Source organism: Eleutherodactylus coqui, chromosome 1 (assembly GCF_035609145.1).
Source record: "Eleutherodactylus coqui strain aEleCoq1 chromosome 1, aEleCoq1.hap1, whole genome shotgun sequence".
NCBI classification, from domain to species: domain Eukaryota; kingdom Metazoa; phylum Chordata; class Amphibia; order Anura; family Eleutherodactylidae; genus Eleutherodactylus; species Eleutherodactylus coqui.
Window position 1 is genome coordinate 97,798,802 of NC_089837.1, and position 20,418 is coordinate 97,819,219.

General features: G+C 43.0%; 1 protein-coding gene across 3 annotated transcripts in view; it reads left to right on the forward strand.

The window, feature by feature from the left end:
• AGFG1 (ArfGAP with FG repeats 1) overlaps positions 1 to 20,355 on the forward strand; it is a 72,633-nt gene extending 52,278 nt beyond the window's left edge. The window contains exons 7-14 of one of the 3 annotated variants that reach the window (XM_066598187.1): positions 3,423 to 3,605; positions 6,161 to 6,242; positions 8,260 to 8,336; positions 8,587 to 8,670; positions 10,101 to 10,202; positions 13,229 to 13,396; positions 15,007 to 15,098; positions 19,593 to 20,355. In XM_066598187.1, coding sequence (XP_066454284.1) covers positions 3,423 to 3,605; positions 6,161 to 6,242; positions 8,260 to 8,336; positions 8,587 to 8,670; positions 10,101 to 10,202; positions 13,229 to 13,396; positions 15,007 to 15,098; positions 19,593 to 19,652 — 848 coding nt within the window. In that variant the 3' untranslated portion in view covers positions 19,653 to 20,355. The remainder of the gene's footprint in view (positions 1 to 3,422; positions 3,606 to 6,160; positions 6,243 to 8,259; positions 8,337 to 8,586; positions 8,671 to 10,100; positions 10,203 to 13,228; positions 13,397 to 15,006; positions 15,099 to 19,592) is intronic. The other 2 variants (XM_066598189.1, XM_066598188.1) reach the window with 2 other exon arrangements.
• The last annotated feature ends 63 nt before the right edge of the window (positions 20,356 to 20,418 follow it).

Sequence of the window (20,418 nt, forward strand, 5' to 3'; positions counted from 1 at the left end):
GTTCCATACAGTCTTTCTATCACCATCAAATTTTGTGGCCAGTTAATGAATTGCTACAGACCACATATCATTCTCATGGTGCATTTTTATACTCTTTTATGATTGTCGGTCTGGGGTACCTCATAAAAAGTTGCTCTGTTTGGCTGTTCAAGTGTGACTTTTTTAAGGATTCTAATAAAAGTTCATGTAAGTAGAAACATTCCCTTGGCTGCTTTCCTTTTGTCTGAAGTGGCTTACTGAAGATTAACGGGAACGTTTTAGAAATTGTGCAAGAGAACAGGCAAAGCAATGGACAGCAAAACAGCGACATAAATCTCTCGGCACTAGTCATCACAACGTCCGAGATGAGAAACGCACCGGATTCCTCTCATTCATCTGCTAACAACAAAAACTGCTGCATGCTGCCTTTTAGTGGCGTAGCCTCCTGCCAAGTGCTCGGTGCCAACATCACTTCCCCAGGTCTGAGCCGTGCTGATGGTCAGGGGTTTCTGATGTTGGCCGCATCACTAAAATGCTTCTGTGTATTAAATGGGCGCAGAAGAGCCAGTGATGAACGATCCAAATGGCATTACTGTCTGCCGACCCTTGTAACTGTAGTTTGGAAGAATTGATAAGTGGATACTAAATCTAGATAATCAAATAAAACTGCTGCTATACAAATGTATCCGAAAAACGAAACCTTTTGTATCTGCTCTTCATGTGATATAGAGGAAGTTTTAACATAAACTTCTAGGATATCTTCTGAAAGCCAATGCATGGAGAAAATTTGTATGTAAAAACCACATTGTGTTCTTACCAGTATCTGATATACCCAAAAAGAGGGACAAATCCAGACCTTCAAAACTGCAGCTATCACTGCCGATGCTAATGCTTCGTACAAATCAGAAATGGCCACCGGAAAGACATTTAGAACAGATTTACATAAAATGGTGTTTTAGTGTAGTTTTAGCTGACTTGGCACTTGAAAGTAGATCTGTCGTGAGAATAGGGTGTACTATTTAATGGTGATGTATAATGACAGGTCTGACTAATTGATACCAAATTTCACATAAAATATTGGGTTTTAATAGCCACGAAAAGTAGCCTCTCACCAAGGATTGACATTGTTCTGTACAGGCATATTTACAAATATATACATTGGTTAGCCTGATATTTTCTAGGACCTTTTATGTTGCAAAAACAGCTCTGACCCATCGAGGCATGGACTCCACAAGACCTCTCGTGGTGTCCTGTGGTATCTAGCACCAAGACATTACTAGAAGACCCTTTTTAAGTGCTGTAAGTTGTGAGATGTGGCCTACATGGATCGGACTTGTTTTCCCAGCAGATCCCACAGATCTGACTGAGAGAAGTCATCACCCTTCTCAAACAATTCCTGAAGATGTTTTGCAGTGTAGTAGGGGGGCCATTATCCTGCTGATAGAGCGTATCTGTGGGTGAACTTTGCCTGCAACAGGGTTGACATAAGTGGTACATTTCAAAGTAACCTCTATACAGATACCAGCTGCAAGATTTCCCAGCAGATTTGCCCAGAGCATCATACTGCCTCCGCACGGCCTGTTTTTTCTTTCCATAGTATACCTGTCTATGGGCCTGTTGCTGGTTCTTAGTTGTCCTTCCTCCGACCACTTTTGGTAGATTCCAACCACTGCCTGCTGGGAGCACCCTTCTAGACCTGCCGTCTTGGAGATGCCCTGACCTGGCCTTCTAGTCGTCACAATTTGTTAAAGTTGCTCAGATCCTTAGCGTGCCCATTTTTCTTCCAAAAAATCAAGTTCAAGAACTGACTGATCACTTGTTTCCTACTCCAACCCATCATTGTCACAAGACAATCCTTCAGCTGTCAGTGGTTTTAATGTTGTTCCTGATTGATGTATATCAGTGCCATAAATCACTGGCATGGAAGCCTCGGTCTCATGAACACAGAGCCTCCTGAGCGCTCGGTTATTTCTTTTTGGCTATTCTAAAAACAGCACAATATTGCTTTTCTTCTACCATTTGGTACAGCTAGTCGGACCTGTTGTGATCTGTGATGTTCCAATGTCTAGTCCACATAACATGTATGTAATTGACATATGCTGTAGGGGTAAAGAAAAATCAAAGTGTGACAAGTTACTCTATGCCATGGCCTAAGTACCAGGTTGTCACTTGGAAGCTGATGAGTTTATCCCATCGTCCATCCTCCTCATTACCTTGTACTAGGAGTGCCTCACCCTACATAGGAGTTTCCTGCTGCCTCTTCGTATAGGGGTTTGCTAATGGCATCCAGCTTTCCTGCTTCCTGCAGCTTTTCTATAACATAGACAGTCGGAGGAATGTGCTGAGCCTAAAATTAAAACAGGCCTTCCTGCATTACCAGAAGAGAGGGGTAGTGGGTGGTCCAGAATGTAAAGCCTATTAGATGTCATTGTCCTGGCCCTTTGTGTCCTAGAGTCAGGATGGAAAGAAGGTTTCCTCTCCTGTTTTGATCATCGTCATGGGGGCCCCTTTATTGTTCTGCACAGTGTCGGCCCCCTACACAGAAGAGGTCGTTTGCGTGTTTCTACCAATGTTTCTTACAGCCTGGTTCTCGTAATGCTCTTCAGCATGTTAGCGGCCTACATTTCTCATTTGGTCATTGCATGTATTTTCTGTTTTGGTCTTTTAATTTTGTTTAAACATGGCATCTTGATTTTATTTTTTCTCTGCAACCCCCCCTTCCTTTTTATTTTTTTTTTATTTTTCCACCTTCCTTGTTTTCCCCTTTCATGGCTGCTCAGCGTTCAGAACGCTCTCTACCAGCTGCAGTTTTGGTGACTTTACATCTGCTTTCTCTCTGCAGACCCCTTACCGTAAGTCTTACCTGTCCCTCCAAGGGGCGACTACCAATGTTTCACTTGTAATTGCTGTGTGTAGTTTTAGGGTGTGTGTAGTCTGTGTAGATTAGATATACTTGTGTTTGTGAATGGATTGCAGGATATTTTATAATGAAGACCATTGTACTGGAAAGGTCTACTGTAACTGGCTTTACTCTAACTTTTCTAGGAAAGTGATCTAGCAATTGAGATACAACCATAATTTTTTTTTGTCCCTTTCAACATTATTATTCATACATAGTATAGCAGCCTAGTAATAACACAATAACTCTGGGCATCCTAAATTTTTAGGTTTGTGCAAAGAAGCTCTTTAACATTTTCACTTTGGCCTTTATAAGAACATGGATTATGGACAATTTTTTTATTTATTTTTTCTTCCACGCAACTTATAGAAACTTTATAAAAGTTCAAAAACTTCCGGCTTAAAACTTCTGTTCTGTTATAGCCTGCTGCCTTTATGTCCAACTGTTACTTAAACTCAGACTGGCATCTCACTGTTGTAAATAAGTACGTGAACATCTGCCCGTAGTATTTTTAAGAATTTCTCCTTTTTTTTTTATTTTGTAGGTACAAACGCAAATGCAAACTTTGCTCAGTTTGACAATTTTCCCAAGTCCTCCAGTGCTGACTTTGGGGCCTTTAATTCAACTGGAGCTAGTAAAATGGCTGCTGCTAGTAAACTAACTCAGCCTTCAGCAGATAAATATGCAGCGCTTGCAGACTTAGACAATATCTTCAGCGGCGTGCAAGGTAAGATTATCTGTTAATGGGACTCTGGAAAAATCTTAGGTTACAAAGTGTGACTTGCCCGACCTAAAAGAACGCTAAACATAAAAAGCAAGAGATTAATATCCAGGCGCTTTATCTCCTAATGTCCTCCTTTTCTTCGATCCTGTCTTATGTCATGTTACAACTTGAAATGAGAAATGGATATAAAGTAATAAATATATAAAAATGTGTCCCAGGAGATCTGCCATCTTGACCTTCTTCGCTGTGCAAGACTGTTAGCTGCAGCAGGATGCTTCCCCTCTACCCTGTCTTCAGTAGGACAAAAATATAATTTAGCTCCACTTCCTCAGCTGTTCCCTAGCTGAAAATGGAACAGATCGGCAGGAGATTAACTTTTGTTCTTTTTAGGATTTCTGCAGGACTTCTCTAGTATCATGCAACAAATACTGCAAAATGAAGAACAGTGATGGTAGCATTCTTTCCGGTTTTTCTTTTATCCTTGATTTACTAGGGTTAGTGCTCCTGTAAGGTTTGTCTGGAACCACTTTATTGTGACCATCCAGAAAGCTTTCACACCACCCCCTTAGATATACTTTTCACCACACATCAAGGGATCCACATGGGATCTCCTTACAGGTCAGTCCTGCAGTCTGCCTGCACACTTGTAGGTAGCATGGTCATGACTCGCCCTGGAACCACTTAAGGAAATAACTTATTGTATGGCATGTGGGATCTAAAGGGATTATCTTGCTTCTAGCTGTTTTGCTGTAGGAAGCAGACTGCTCCAAACATTGTGAAGTGGTCTGTGCTGGTACTGCAGGCTGAGTCCTATTCACTTCTCAGCCTGCAGTACTAGCCCAGGCCACTGTGCAATGCATAGAGCTGTCTGCTTCCTGCAACAAAGCAGCTAGAAGTGGGACAACCTCTTTAAGCTTGTGAGTAGGCTGCAGGCATGGGCTTAAAAAAGACCTCCATGGATTTCCAAACCAGTGAAGAACCTCTTGACGGGTTGGGTTGTGGATTTACAGCTTTTGACCAAAGTATCACTGAGAGATGGCCGCAGATAGAATATTTTTTTGGCAAATCCACTGTGTTTTGATGATCTGCTAGCAGTCTGGTGTCTGCCTAGTTATAGACATTAGAAAAGTATACAGTATATAAATGTCTTCTGTCAAAGGCCAGATTTCAAGAGAACCGGTCATGCTCAATGTAGTGTCTGATCTGCAGGCGGGAGCTGAGCAGATGGATATGTAGTTTTATGGGGAAAGATTTAATCTAACTTTTATTCACTTACATCAGTGTTTCCCAAACTCCAGACCTCAGGGACTGCCAACAGGTCATGTTGTCTGGATTTTCTCAGCGTTGCACTGGTGATGTAATTATTGTCGGCGCCTCAGACATTGCCACAGGTAGTGGTACTATAGGATATCCTGAAAACATGACCTATGGGGTGCATGAGGACTGGAGTTTGGGAAACACTGACTTACATCTTTGCTCATTCTGGACTTGGCCATTAGTTATGGATAGGACCGCCCACTGGACCTCTGTGTAGGCATACTTATACAAGGATGGCTGTCACTTATAGGACCCCCAATGGAAAGTCTAAGCCCAGAATGAGCAGGAATGTCAATTAATATGCCACTAATTTATACTGAATCGCTTCTCACAAGACCGGTATAACTGTATAGTCTGCTCCTTCTCTATAACCTGCCTCCTGCAGATCGGGCACCATGTTCAACTTGACAGATTCCCTTTATCCTTTTACAACCAGTGCTCCAGTTTATCCAAAATGAACCTGAAATGTAAATGGTCTTTATTAAAAATATCCTATAATTCTGTCTTCAGCTCCTAAGCAGGACACTGTCTCCATGGTTACAGACTACAAACAAACCTGTGTAGTCTGATCCTGCTGACATGTTTTACAGACATTCAGTCAGTGTTCAGCTATATACCATTTCTTGTTAAAAATAAGACTTATGCTGATCTCGCACTACCGGATTTGAATTGTGGATTCCGCGATCGTATGATCAAATACATTGCATTACACCATTCCGCACACACTAGCGGGTCGGAATAGTGCAATCTGCTCATGAAAAATAGAACGCGGCATGTTCTATTTTACTACGGAACGCGTGACAGTCTATTGTGCTCTGTGTTCACGGATATACCTGCAGCCCATACAATTACATTGTATATGGGCTTCCGGTACCTGCGTCATCGCTAAGTGACAGTGCGGGACATGTGAAGAAAAAAAAGGTGTACTGTGCATGACTGCCTGCGTAAATACGTGGTCATACGCAGTAAATTATGCCGCTGTATGCAGGGTCATGGCCGGGCTCACAGCTGGAATCCACCGCAGGCCTCTGCAAGCAGATTCCACATCCGGCAGTGTGACCCCTGACCTTACTAGTGGAGATTACATAAACGGGCATAATGGAGGCGGTACTCTGGAAACCAGTAAGATTCTTCAACCTGAAGTGTTCTAGTCTTTGCATGTCGTCAGACTAGTGACCCACATTCAGTCCTCGGTCATATATTTGCCTACAATATCCACTTATATAGGCCTTTCTTTGCAGGTGGCAGTACACAAGGAAGTGGCTATAGTGGTAAACCAGTGTCTTCTACCCCTGTCCCAGCGGCACCAGCCCCAACAGATAAGTATGTTTCACAAGTCAACTATTTCTTTTATGAGTTGTGAGCGTGGCCTTGTCTAAAATATTTAAGACCGCACAAATCTGGCTGTTTCCTACTAACAGAAGCTGTATTAATCATACACGTGGTGTTTCGGACAGTTTCTCTGTTGTGTGAAGGGGCTTCAGTAACGCTGTGCATGTACAGCACTGGGGCTATTTTATTTATTTTTTTTGAAGAGGGGGGGGGGAAAAAACCTTTGTTCTAAGCTCAGAGCGCCCCTCTATGGCTTTAAAGAGATTTATTTTAAAACCCAAAACGTTAACCGCTTAGTGACATGGCCTATTTTGGGCCTAAAGATGCAACAATTTTCGTCTCCACTTTTCAAAACCTATTTTCTTGTTTTTTTGTGACTAGCTGTAGTTTTTATAGGTGCCATATGTTTGGTGCATATAATGTATTGCATCACTTTCGGCAGGTTAAACCTCTGCGTTGGAACCTCCATCACAGATCTGGCTCAACATATTGGAAGAAAAAGCACTGTATGCAGCACTTCCGCCCAGCAGCAGAAAGCAGATGGACCCCATTATAGCCAATGGGGTCTGTCCGGCACTGTTTAATTCCTTCCTTAGACAGAGCCATTCGGCTGCGGAGATCCCCCATTCCTGCTTGCCGAGCAGGAAAGCAGAACCCCAGATGCAGGTGTGAAACCACCCTTCGGCCACTCTCACTCAGGCATTTTTTACTGAACTTCCCTTGATTTCAATGGGGCTTCTCAGAAGAATGTTTTTCCCGAACACAGTCTGTTCTATTTTGGTGCGTTTCAGTTATTTATTTATTTTAATGCACCACATCACCCATTGCAATGATGGGGGGCGTTAAAAACGCTGTCTACACATTTGAAAACGCCGTTCAAAAACTCTGTAAAAGCGCAGCGTTTTTAAGCGCGTCATTTTACAAACGAAGATGAGCCTGGCTTTACTTACATTTTCTTGGAGGGCCGGGAGAAAAGAAAAAACATCAATTCTGCCAGTGCGGTTTTACTTTTTAACAGCATTAATCATGCAGCATAAATGCCATGAAAATTTTTACTGCAGGCTGGTGTGAATACGACAATACCAAAATTAAATTATGTTTATATAAATTTTTTTTACCTTTTTCTTACTTTTACACAAATTCCCATAACTTTTTTTTCCCCATTGACCGCTTTGTGTGATCTTGTTTTTTGCATCCTGAGATGTAATTTTTATTGGTACCATGTTGTGGCTCATTTGCTATTTTGGACCACTGTTGTTGCATGTTTTTGGAAGACGAAATTAACAAAAAAGTATTTTGGCGCAGTCCCCCCCCCCCCCCTCCCTTTTCATAGCATTTGCTCAGCGAGATGGTGTCTTTAATATATTGTGCAAGTTACGGAGGCTGAAATGCCAAACGTGTGTGTTTTTATTTCTTAACTTTTTTTTAACTATTATTAAATGAAGATGGGAAAGGGCACAATGTTTTATTCCCATGTGGACCGGCAGCCTTAGGAGGCTTGAACCTTTTTGACGTTCTGATCGCTATGATAATACATTGCTGTACTGCAACGTATTATCGCTGTTAATAGTGATTGTCTGGTGTCCGCTTGCCAAGCCATCAGATCTCCACGATTACATAGTGGAGGGCCAGTGACGTCACAGGGTGCACAGGGTGCAGAGGGAGCCTCTGTTGCATTCTTTACACGTTGCGACGTATAAGGGGTTTACAGCAGAGATCTGTGTTCTCACCTATCACCGCTGTTACGACGGGCGGCTGGCTGTCAGCCATCTGCAGCTACCCCTGCAGATGGTGCGAGCTCAGCTTCTGAGCCTGTGCCATCCATAGGATGTATGTTTATGTCCATTTGCAGGAACCCCTTCCCAGCCAGGATGTAAATTTGCATCCTGCGGGGGAAAGGGGTTAAACCTTTACCTTCTGAAATGTGAATCCCACAGGTAGATATTCTTGGAAAGCTTTTACACATCCTTCATGTATAATTTTAAGCTTCTTTCCATTTCTGTTGCAGCAATGTATTTGGGATCCCGGCTGCAGTCCAAGCAGCGCACACACACCCACCTCCGTCAGTTGCAGGAGCGTTTGGGGGTAAGACTTTTTTGGGTTCTGTTCACATGCATTTGGAGCCCTGACAGAAGGCAGGACGCCAGCGCGAACAGAGCGGAATTGGTTGATTATTGAACAGATTCCAGTTTCTGAAGTAAATATGGCTGAATTGAGTTCTGCTTATATACTAGCACATAGTTCTCCCAACTGCTCCACTTCATGTCTCTAGACTGCGGTGTGAAATACATTTAACATTCCATACTAAAACATTGATGTCATGTCTACTTTCCAGCTCCTGCCTCAACGAACCCATTTGTTTCTGCTGCCGTTGCACCTGCTGTGAACCCGTTCCAGACAAACGGACGAGCGCCTCCAGGTATAGTGACGTTGCTTCATGTACCCCAATATTCTAGGAGTCGTTATAGTTTGGTTTTCTTACTATAATTGCTCTGCTGGTCTCTTATAGATGTAAGATGACCCTGAGACTTCAATGGTAAATATTCCCTTGGGGGACTCATAGTCCTGGAATCGTTCTCACGTGTATAGTGAGGTCAGGTCACAGAGTAGATGACCAGATTTGCTGACTGTAGGCATACGTATAAACAAAAAACTTCCCATTAATAATGACCCCCTCGCTATATATTTTGATGGGTGTTTTCAATCTTCTAAACTGATGGCCTATTGCTAGGATCACTTTATGATGTGTGGCGGACTGACTACTGGCGCTCCAAGAACTAAGTAGCCACAGCCCTGGTTTAGTGCTAAATTCCCTTATTTGAATTGGACAAATCTGCATTGCCAAGCAAAGCAGCTGCTAAAAGTATAGTGTTGGGCAGTACATAGCAGTGTAGACAATGAAGGGGCCTCGGTGCTCAACCAAGCTCTGGGACCCCTTCAAACAGCTGATTGCTTGGGGTCTGACTCAACACACATGTCAATATTGATTGGCCTCCATTGGAGCAGATGACACCAATGGTATGTAGTTTTTTTTTGCAAAGCCTACAATGCCCAGATACCTTGTAAAAGTGAGGTTTAATCCTTCACGTGCTCTATGGGACTTCTCACAGCACCATTTGGGATTCATTACCAGGTAGCCCATGGATAACTTGGGAGACGTCGTCTATGTAACTTGTCAATCACAGAGAATGGCTGGGGTTTGGAGGTCACTGGTGGGCTGCAGAGCTGGTTGGTATCTGCTCACTGGACCATTTGGGAGTCATGACCATACAGCACAGGATGGATTAAACTTCACGTTTGCAAGGTAGCTGGACATTACAGGCAATAATAATTATTACCTTTGTCACATACTCTAATGTATTGTTCCCCACATGTCAATAGTGTCAGCAGTATCAAGCTTCTTTTAAAAAACAACCCCTTTAATGTAGGTTACTGAAGGCCTTGCTCCAATGCGGGAATGAGGGGGTTTTCACTAAAGATGATATTGACAAATTAATAGGCTATAAATTTCTAACCAGAAAGGGGCTGACTGTTGGGACCATCACAGAGGGCAAGAGGCGAGCGCCCAGTCTTTCTGGCAGTAAAGGTTAGCATCCCTTTAAGTGACATAAAACTTCCAGTGTGTTCCATTCTGGCATGTATAACCCTATATTCGTTAAGAGGTTTCACGGAAACTTTGCATTGAAATCGTAACTCCTCCAACACCCCAAGTTACGATGGCTCTCCTGGAGCTATACCGCCTCTCCTAAACTCTGCCCCCTTTTTGTCCTTCACATTTGGCATGCCTGCTCTGTACTGTTTTAGTAAACTACAAGCCTTTGGAAGAACACTTTTTAAATTCTCAACCAGGAGTCCGTGATGGTCACACGACCGAGCTGGACTACCCGGGTGCCCCATTTCACCCATTCCACCCGACCAGACTACCGACAGCTGCAGGAGCAATGGATGTCTGTGAGTAGTCTGTCCCAGTTTTTATCCAGCCGTGGTGCTGATATCATGTCTTGCTTGGCTTTGTAGACCGCTTGACATTCACATTACATGTTACAGCTGAAGAATACCTTTTATTTTTCATTACTTCCCACAGCATGTAACATTTTATCAACCCATCTAATTTTTTTTATGTTGACCTGTTTGTCTTGTCTTGACCTGTAAGTATTTGGTGTAGGACTCGTGTTGGCACCAGTCAGTCTGCACAGCTCACCATTTGCACGTTTTTATTTTATTTTCAAGAATTGCATTTTTTTTAACCGCTAGATTTTGATAAAGCTTTTACAAAGTTACACGGGCCAAGAAATGCATGTAGCGGCACAGGGGTTTGCACTTTCCAACCATGGGGCCTACTGACATATGTGGTAGCTGAAAATGTTTTCTGACCTTACTTTGTAAAATGTCAACTTTTATTGACTTACTGGATAGCATTGAGTGTTTAAAGGGAACCTGTCACAAAAATCATGGTGGTGGAGCCATGGGCAGCCCTAATTCAGGTTTGACTCATAGCTCTCCAGTCAGAGGGGCAGGTCATGCAGCATCAAGCGTGACCGCTCCTCTTCTGTTTGTATATAGGGAGAGGGCTGTTGGTCTTGATGAAATGGGTGGCTTGAGCCCATTGTGGCTCATCTCAGCCTCGGGGCTCTGTTCCAGCTGACCTCAGAGTCAAACTTCTATGACCGAATGGGCATATCCTGTCTTGTTTCAAAGTTTGCGCCACTTTGGGTAACTGCACATGGCGGTAAAAAATCTGCAAGAAATTCACCTGCCCATTTTGTTGTAAGTATGCTGTGGATTTGCTGTTTGATTTCACCCTTTTACATTGAAAGGGGTTCAATCCACTGCAGAAATCGACATGCCGTGGATATACAAATCTGCACCCCAAGTTACATCCCGTGCTTAAAGTCTCATCCACTTGCATTGTGGTGTAATCCTCTGGTGTGCTGCTACTTTTTTTTTTAAGGGGGTTGTTTGAGATTAAAATACAGGTTCTGCTTTTCTGTCAAAAACAGCACTGATCTTCTCTATGGTGCGGGGCTGGTATACCGCAGCCCTGTTAACATGGATGAGGGACTGCTGTAATACCAGACGCCAGCAGTGGACAAGAGTGGCGCTGTTCTTTTCAGTAAAAAGCCCTCGTTTTCTAATCTCGGGCATACATACTTTTCTAGCTGGTTATCCATTAAAAGGTGGTACTGCCCTGGGCAGCTATCAGCGTATGATGTAGAGCTCGCCGTACGTACTTTATTTTATAATGGTTAATGCGCCCTGCAATGTTTCAGTTTTCTTTCCGAGGACATTCCCAGTCTTCCCATTCACATGCCAGACCATTAATCCAGGTGATCGTTGCATGCTCCTTATAGCCTCCTATGTGTGGAAACCTACAAGCATGCGCCTGTCTTACGAGATCGTTACTGGTCTCCTGGAGATACTTTTCTCAAACTGTGTTTGTTGTGTTTTGGGTTTATGACGTGTAAATTCCTCTAGTTGAATGGACCGTGCTTCCTCTTGTTCTGAGTGTTTTGCTACAGAAGTATTACCCCCTTCACATTAATGCATGTTTTGGGGAGTCTGTGGTGTTTGTGACGCAGCTTTATAACTAGATACTTAAAGCTATCTATTTTTTTTTTATTATGCTTAATGTTTAGGCCACAACTATTTCCTTACCAAAATGTAATCTATTAGGTCACTGTTGTCATTTTCCCTATGTTTCTAGTGGTTATGTGATGAGATCCCATAACTTGGCCCCGTTCACAGAATTATTTTATATCCGTTCCTGTGCCAGTAGGTTTTCATACAGCAGATAGATACATATTTTAGTGTCGGGGACTTTTGGTGTTTTTTTTTTGCCTTTTTGTTTTTCTGCTTTAAAACTACCTGTTAGTTCCCTTCTGATAGCTACCACAAAGCGCCTATTCCCTATACAGGATTCTTACTGTTGCTAGGTTTTGTAGGAATTGAAGGTTGGGACATTTTCCACTCTTCAGCACTTCTTTCGGACGTGAAAGGAATCAGTCAGCCCCTATGTATGAGACTACACTAAACTTATGGCCCTGTAGAAGTTGCAATGCTGAATATGGGGGATGTATTCTACTTCTCCTCCTTCAGTGCTCCTCTGCTGTGCGCTGTCAAAGCTGCCACGGTGTACAACCAGCGGAAGATTTAGGGTAGCCCGCTGGGTACATGCAGGTGGCAGCTTTGACAGTGCACAGTGGGGAAATGCCAGTGAGGGGTAAGTATAATACATTCCTGGATTCAGCGATTTGGCTCCTATGAGCCCATAATTTAGCTTATAGAGTTGACAGATTTCCTTTAAGTTGGCACTAGAGGTTAAAGCCATGCGGATGATTCGCAGCCTCTACTAATATCCTCATGTAACGAGTTATGGGTTCCAAATTTAAAATTCTGGTTCAGCAAGTGCCAGAATTATGATTGTAGTGAACGCTTTAAAGAACAGAGGATTTCGCTCCAAAAGGACCAGACACTTTTTAGGGATGTGGTAGTTTTATGGTTCTATTTTTTTTTTTTTCTTCAGCTACCAAAATTATTTAGTTTTTTATATTTTTATTTTTTAGGGAGATGCCAGGTTTCCCCAAAAATGAGACACTTTTATATTAATTTTTGCCTCAAAAGAACGCAGCCAGTGTTTGCGGGCTTCGCCATTGCCTGCGGCGCTGCTGCAGGCTGCCGTACCCTCCTGCATGCCAATAGAGCAGTTCTTCCTGGTAGCGGGGCTTGAATACCCCGCCTCCTGCAAGCTAATGCTCTGATTGGTTAATCGAGTGCCACGACGGCCAATGAGAGTCAGCGCTCGATTAACCAATCACAGCTATTCATTGAATTACATCATTGAATGGTTGTGATTGGGTAATCCAGCGCTGGCTTTCATTGGCTGCTCGAGACTTCTGCGCTCATAATAAAGGTTATGGCTTAGGCAATCTGTTGTCTTTTATGTATCCTAATGTATCTGTTGGTTGTATCCGGAACAGCTTCTTTTGGAACCGCCTCACTAAGCATGCCCGCTGGGTTCGGGACATCGGCACCGTACAGTCTTCCTACCAGCTTTAGTGGGACTTTTCATCAGCCTGCATTCCCCCCTCAGACGGCCTTTTCCCAACAGACTGCTTACTCACAGCAGCCTAACGGTAATATACAAGGTACGGTATGAACAACAGATAAGGGTTCTAGACACATTTTGAATAATAGATCTTGTGCTGTAAATTAACTATTTAACAACCGCCCATATGTCTTTTGACAGCGGCCATAAAGGGGCTTTATTCTGCAGCACTGTCTTTTGACAGCTCTGCCTTAGAGGTCTGACGCGGCTCTCCCGTGCCGAGGAGAGTGGGCGCACTTGCTCTAACATCGGGGACTGAAGAAACTTCACGGCGTCAGTGTTTAACCCTTTATATGCCGCAGTTCGTGTGACTGCAGCAAGTAAAAGGCTGACAGTGACATTGCTCCTTCTCTTACCCATCTGACCCGCATTAATGCGATTGCGGGGTCCCGATGGGTTGCTGCAGCACCCGGAGGCTTGGATATAGGTCTGCCTGCTACGGTGGCCTATGAGGCTCAGCCTCTGACTGACCTTCATAGGCTTTCTAATACACTTCTGTACATATTAGATGAATGATCAAAGATGCTGATAAACAAGTCCCCTAGTGGGACAAAATTTAGTGTAAAAAAAAAACAAATAAATGCTAGAACCCCACCTATCCCCCTTTACTATGAATGCAAAGAAAAAAAATAATTATTACCACATTGTGGTATCACTGAGTTTGTAATGACCCAGAAAAAAATTCGTTAGTACATTATTTAACCTGCACAATGCACGTCATGAAAAAAAAATACAAAAAGCATGGAAAAAATGGCTAATTTTGCCTGTCCTGGCTTACATAAAGATGAATAGAAAGTGGATTGAAGCGTTGCATGGATCAACAAATGGTACTATTAAAAAGTACGGATAATCGCGTGCAAAAAAAACCCAAAACAAACCTTACACAGCACTGTTAACAAAGAATAAAAATATTTGGAGTCTTTGAAATTCGCTATTGGTGTTATCGTACTGGCCTGCAGACCTAATAGAACGCATTATTTATACGGCTCGGTGAATTACGGGGTATTTTCATCTTGCCTCTAGAAGAAGAATAAAATAAAAAGCAATCAAAATTTGGGTAAATGAAGACTAGAGTTCATCCTGCAGAATACAAGCCCTTATAGCGCTCCGTTGATAGGACAATAAGAAAGCTATGGCTCTTGGTATGCAGCGACGCAAAAACAAGTCTTAAGTTTTTTTTGTGTACAAAAATCACAAAACAGAAAAAAGTGTATAAACTTGGTATCGCCGGAATCGTGCTGAACCAGAGAGTAATGTTAGAACATTATTTATTTTGCACACTGAATTCCGTAAAAACGAAATCCAAAAATCAAAAAGCAGAATCCCCACCACCACCACCAATCCCCCTAAAAACAAAATAAATAAAGGTTATACAGTGCATTATATGTACCCAAAATTGCCATTAAAAAATACAACTTGTCCCGCAAAAAATAAGCTCTAATATGGCTATGTAGACGGAAAAATGAAACTACTTTTGAGTCTTTTTTTTTTTTTCTTTCATCTTTGCATTCCTTTTTGTCATTAATGTGCAAATGGGCTTCATCACGAAGGGGTTAAAGCTGCAGACTCTGCCAAAACACAAACTTCTGTTGAAATCAACTATTTGCAATATCTTTATTTTGTTTCCTGTTTTTGTCTGTTTTGCTTAAGGAGCTGGTTTTGGCGTGTTTGGTCCAGCAAAGTCAGTGGTTACTCCATTTGGACAGGTTGCAGCTCCTGCAGTCTCTAGTAATCCTTTCATGGTAAGTGCATTAGTGGGCACAGAGAGAAAGCATGACCTACTTGAAGCCTAGATGTAATTTCGAAGTGTGCTTAAAAACCTCTTAGTGTATGCAGTTCAGTTTCTAATCTAGAATTAAAAATTAAGTGGTTTACGCTGTTGGCTTCATTCATTCGCAGGCTGACTACTCCATTCATTTCCATATGAGGAGAAGTAGGAGACTCGTATTAGCATGACTTTACACGTAACAACCCTCGTCTACATTGAATTGAGGGAATGGAAGCAATAATTGTTCTAACACTGTTGCTAACAGGGAGACTATAGCAGTAATGCGTTCACTTGTTGCTTACCTAAAAATAGTCACTGGTTGATTAATTAGCATCTGGTGTAAGCAGGCAGTTGCACTCATACCAACTGTTTAGACAGTAAGATCAATGTTGAGAATCTTTCACGTCTCATTCAGTGTTCCACATCTCTATGTTTAAACGCAGTGAGAAGTGAACTATCCAATGATTTTTTAGTCTTGCTGAAACGTAATGAAAGAAAAGTGCACGATTCTCAATCGGTTATTGACTCACGTTTAAAACAAACGATTCTTGTTCACTTTCGCTCGTTTTAGTGCTGGCTAAAATAATTTGAATATCTTAAGCAAACAGGTATTTACAAACTGTCGAAGCAACCTAAGGGGTAATAAATTCCTGTGATTGCAGCAGCATGGGCATTGATTCAAGCAGGTACTCGCTCTCTGCGGTGCAAAAGGGGAGAAAGTGTTTCTAGTTGAAATGACACTTTCTCCTCAGTGACTGAGATGAGGCTCGTTATATAGTCCCGAATGGCGCACTCGTCTCTAGGGGTTTTCCAGGCAGTGCTTGGCTGTCACTGCCGGGTTTCACAAGATTCACAAATGGATGTGTAAACAAGAACAGCGCCTCCCAAATGAGAAAAAAACAAGTGGTGTGCAGGAATAGTCTCACCTGGTGTAATGTGGACAGCCTGGATGGCCTTCGGAATATAACCTTAATGGGTAGCAGAGGGTCCTCATCTGATGGGGAGAGCGCCAGTGGTCTGGGATCACAGCTGCTCTGACTCCTGTGTAGTGGCCTGCGCTCGAAAATTGCAGCTCTTATTGAAATTAACCCTTTCCAATCCAATTTGTATCCTGGTTTTCCTAGGGAGCTGTGTCTTTTTCTGCCCTTATACAACGGCGCTATTTGCTGGCTAAAGCCAGTACTGCATGAGGTGACACGTTGGATAGGCTCCGACAGCAGAGAGGCTGGCAATATACAGTAAGAGAACCCCGACGGACGTCTTCCAACATTGGAGCTGTACAGCCTTAAATCATAATATCTTCAGAGGTCAGACAGTGGATTAGAAAGGGTTAATGAGAATTGTGCTTATTGATTTCAATGAGCTGCGCCAACTGCTGCACAGGGGTTGGAGCAGTGGCTTCTATGCCGACCCTGGGGTAGCCTGGAGCTGGACTGAAACCCCTTTAAGTTTTGATCTGTGTGCTAGTTCAAAGCTTTAGGAGCTCATTCACACGACTGTGCTTTCAGCCACGTGACACATGGTGAATGGAGTCAATGAAAGTAAAATTAAACGGTCATTGATCCATTCACATTGGCATATAAACACTGCGTGTGGCTACGTGAGAGAACAAGATCACAGCATGCTGTATTTCTCTGTGTACCACGCAGCATGAGCCCTATACTTTGTTATGGGCAGCGTATGCAGAGCTGTTCATAAGCAGTACATTGCGTATGGGTGACTTTATGAAACGGCTGAAGATTTAATAAAACAAATAAATAAAAAATGCACTGCGCATGTGAGATAAGCGGTTATGCGCAGTACACTCACTGCCATAAGCAGAGCCGGCATCACACAGACCTTTTAAACGCTGTGGGTGTTTTATGCATACGTCTTGTGAATGAGGCCTTGTTGCCTCGGGTTCTTTAGAAGTCAGGAAATTGTTGAAAAGGACCACAAACACAGACTTTATTTTAATGCAACAGCGCTAAATACATTTTTATTTACTTTTCACAAGAGTTTCAGGCAACAAAACTTCCCACTTAGGCCTCCTTCCCACGAGCGTGACGGGCTCCGCCGCATAATATTCCGCAGTGAAGCCCGTCACGGCGCCCCCCAGAGACCCCATACTTACTAGTGGAAGATAGCGTGAAGACGCTTCACCGCCGTCGCGTCATGTGACACGCCCACCGTGTCACATGACGCGGCCGGCCGTGTCACGTGACGCGGCCGGCCGCGTCACGTGACGTGCCGGCCGCGTCACGTGACGTGCCGGCCGCGTCACGTGACGTGCCGGCCGCGTCATGTGACGCGCGGCGGTAGGCGGGGAAGCGTTTTTTCACGCTATCTTCCGCTGGTTGCAGCCTGAGATAGCGTGAATGGACGGCTTCCATTGACTGCAATGGAAGCCGTCAGCGCGTACACCCACAGCAAATAGAACATGCTGCGGGTGAGAACGGGAGATTTCACGGTGCGGAATTCCGCGGTGGAATTACGCATCGTGAGCATTGTGCTATTAGGTTCAATAGAACCTAATAGCAGGGGGCAACGCAGCGGATTTTTGCCGCGGATTTACGCGGCGTAAATCCGTTCGTGGGAAGGAGGCCTTAGTGGTGTTTTGAACCTACAGAGTCGCCCTCCCTGAGGCTACATGAGGGGTAGAGAGTCCAGAGAAGAATACGAAACTATCAAGATGTTCGGGGAAGTGATCCCTAAGAGAATTCAATCGCCACAGGCATCTGATGCTCCATGTGGCACCGTGCCTAGAGGATAACACGGAGCATTGTTTTATTGGGCTTTGTGTTTTCCGGTCTGCGCTTGTATCGGGGATCTTTCTCTGAACAGAGGCTCTTCATTTTGTGTGCTGTCTCTTGTCTGCAGGTTACCCTATGGCTATGATCACTGGATATCTGGGCTGTCCTTTATTTTGGACAGTCTATCAATGCTTTGCAAGGTATATTTAAACCGGCACTTCCCTTTGTGAAGTACTAGTCATATTTTCTTTGTGGCTCTTCTCTGGTTCTCCTACTTCAGCTGAGGAAGTATTAGTTTGTGTCTCGCCTTTTGACGCGGACTTGGTGACTCGGCTTATCTTTTTTGGTTTACTCATTGGCACTCTGTCCTAGCTGATACTTGGATATCAGACTTGACTACTGCTTCTGACTACAGCTCTGTGTTACTCCTAGGATCTGACTTTCCCCTCCAGTTACTAACCCGGTTTGTCAGCTCACCTAGGCCTGGTTTTCCACCCCATTGAGTACATGGAGCAGACTGCCACTGATGGTGAACATAGAAGAAAAAACGCAAGTCTAGCAACTCTGATGTATAAGAGGATTTTTTTAATTTAAACCTTTTAAGTAGAAAAATAAATAAAAGAAACCAGCATAGGTATTTTAAATGCCTACATGTTTTGAGCAGGAGCTTTTAGTCATGTGATAAGACTGAGAGCTGCTGCTCGAAACTTGTAGGCTTTTTAAAATACCCATTTTCTTTTCCTAATTCATGTTTCTACTGAAATGTTGAACAAAAGAAATCCTTTTATACTCAAGGAGGACTTGAATTCCCAAATTTTGCTACATGTGAAGTTTTGTTGCATGAAACCAATGTGAATTTTGGTGGTGCAGTAAAATAAAGTCGGCTACTGTAACTTTTCAACAATTTCCTGAGATAAGACTTGTAGCTCTGCTGTATCTGTAACATGGCAAAAAAATAGTCAGCAAATAAAATCAAGGCGAAGGAAACTGTCACCTTTTGTGCATCATGTCAAGCAGTACATGGATGTGACACCGCTTCAATGATCCCAGACCTTGCTGGCAGATACAACCTGCTCCCATTGTGTTAGTCATGCTGCTGCTATTGACTTTCACCCACTGGATTTTGTGGCTCCCAGTGTACTGTTTTTCCTTGCATGGCGTGCCTATGCATAAAATACAGCTAAATGACTTGAGCGATAGGAAAACCTTTCTAGACTAAAACAGAACATGTCCACCTAAGGGCTTATTTAGACGACCGTATATCGGCTCGGTTTTCACGCCGAGCCGATATACGGTGTCCTTGTCTGCAGGGGGAAAGTATGGAAGAGCCAGGAGCAGGAACTGAGCTTCCGCCCCTTGCCACTATTTGCAATAGGAGGGGGCGAGATGGGGCGGAGCTAAGTAATGTTGCTTAGCTCCGCCCCTCCCATTGCAAATAGTGGGAAGGGGCAGGAGCTCGGTTCCTGCTCCTGGCTCTTCCATCCCCGCCTGCAGACAAGGACACCATATATCGTCTCGGCGTGAAAACCCAGCTGATATACGGTTGTCTAAATAAGCCCTAATAGTCACGTTGTCATTGCATACATGAGTTCATTAAAGGTATATCATAGTGGTATGAAAGCTTTTCCGGATTGGGCTTTTTATGATGTTCTATGACCCTAAGTGCAACTTAGTAATATTGTTTCTGATTTGCTGGACTGTAACTGATTGTATTACATTTTCCTTCCTTCTTGCAGGCCGGGGCTCCCTCGGGACAGTTTCCAGCAGGAAGTTCATCGACAAATCCTTTCTTATAGCCTTAGACTAACACAGGAGCTTACCAGGCATCACCGTACATGTATTGCCTCTTGCACTGTTTGTCTTGTTTAACCAGCGTAAGCTTTAAACACAGGGAGTTCTTTCAGAGCCTGCAATTATATTTTTTTTGTATTTAAACAAAAAAAAAAGTAAGAAAAACAAGGTAATACGTGCAATTGGGAAGCCTTTTCTTTTTCATTCAGTCCGTTGGCTGCATAGAAGAATAACGATCAAGTGTCTGGGCAGCCAAGGGGTTAATTGAAGGCGTATCATGTATATTAAATTTGGTGAGTTATTGCAGATTCCATATTCATTAAGCTGCAGTACTGTACATATATTTTTTTTCTTAGGGACTAGGTAATTATTCATATCAGTATTTCTAACTCATAACACTTTATGCTACGTGGAAGAGCAGACAAGTGGGTCTATGAGTCCGACACGTCACTGAAGACTTCAATCATTTTAGCAATCTGGCTTGAAGGGATGTGGGGAGTTCAATGTTAAATAATAAAAATTATATAAATTTTATTCACTTAAAAATGGAAAAAAACAAACCCACACACTTTTATTTTGCCCAATAAAGCTATTCATTTCTGTACGCCTAAAATCTCCACACCGAGGACTCATTTCTGCATAATAAAGCTAATAATGTTTTGCTACAGTTTGCAGGTGACAAAATATTAAAATATTAGAAAAATGGTATTTGTGTGCCTTTTTTTTAAAATTCAGTAGTGTATATCTCGTGCTGCAGGAATTAAAGTGACC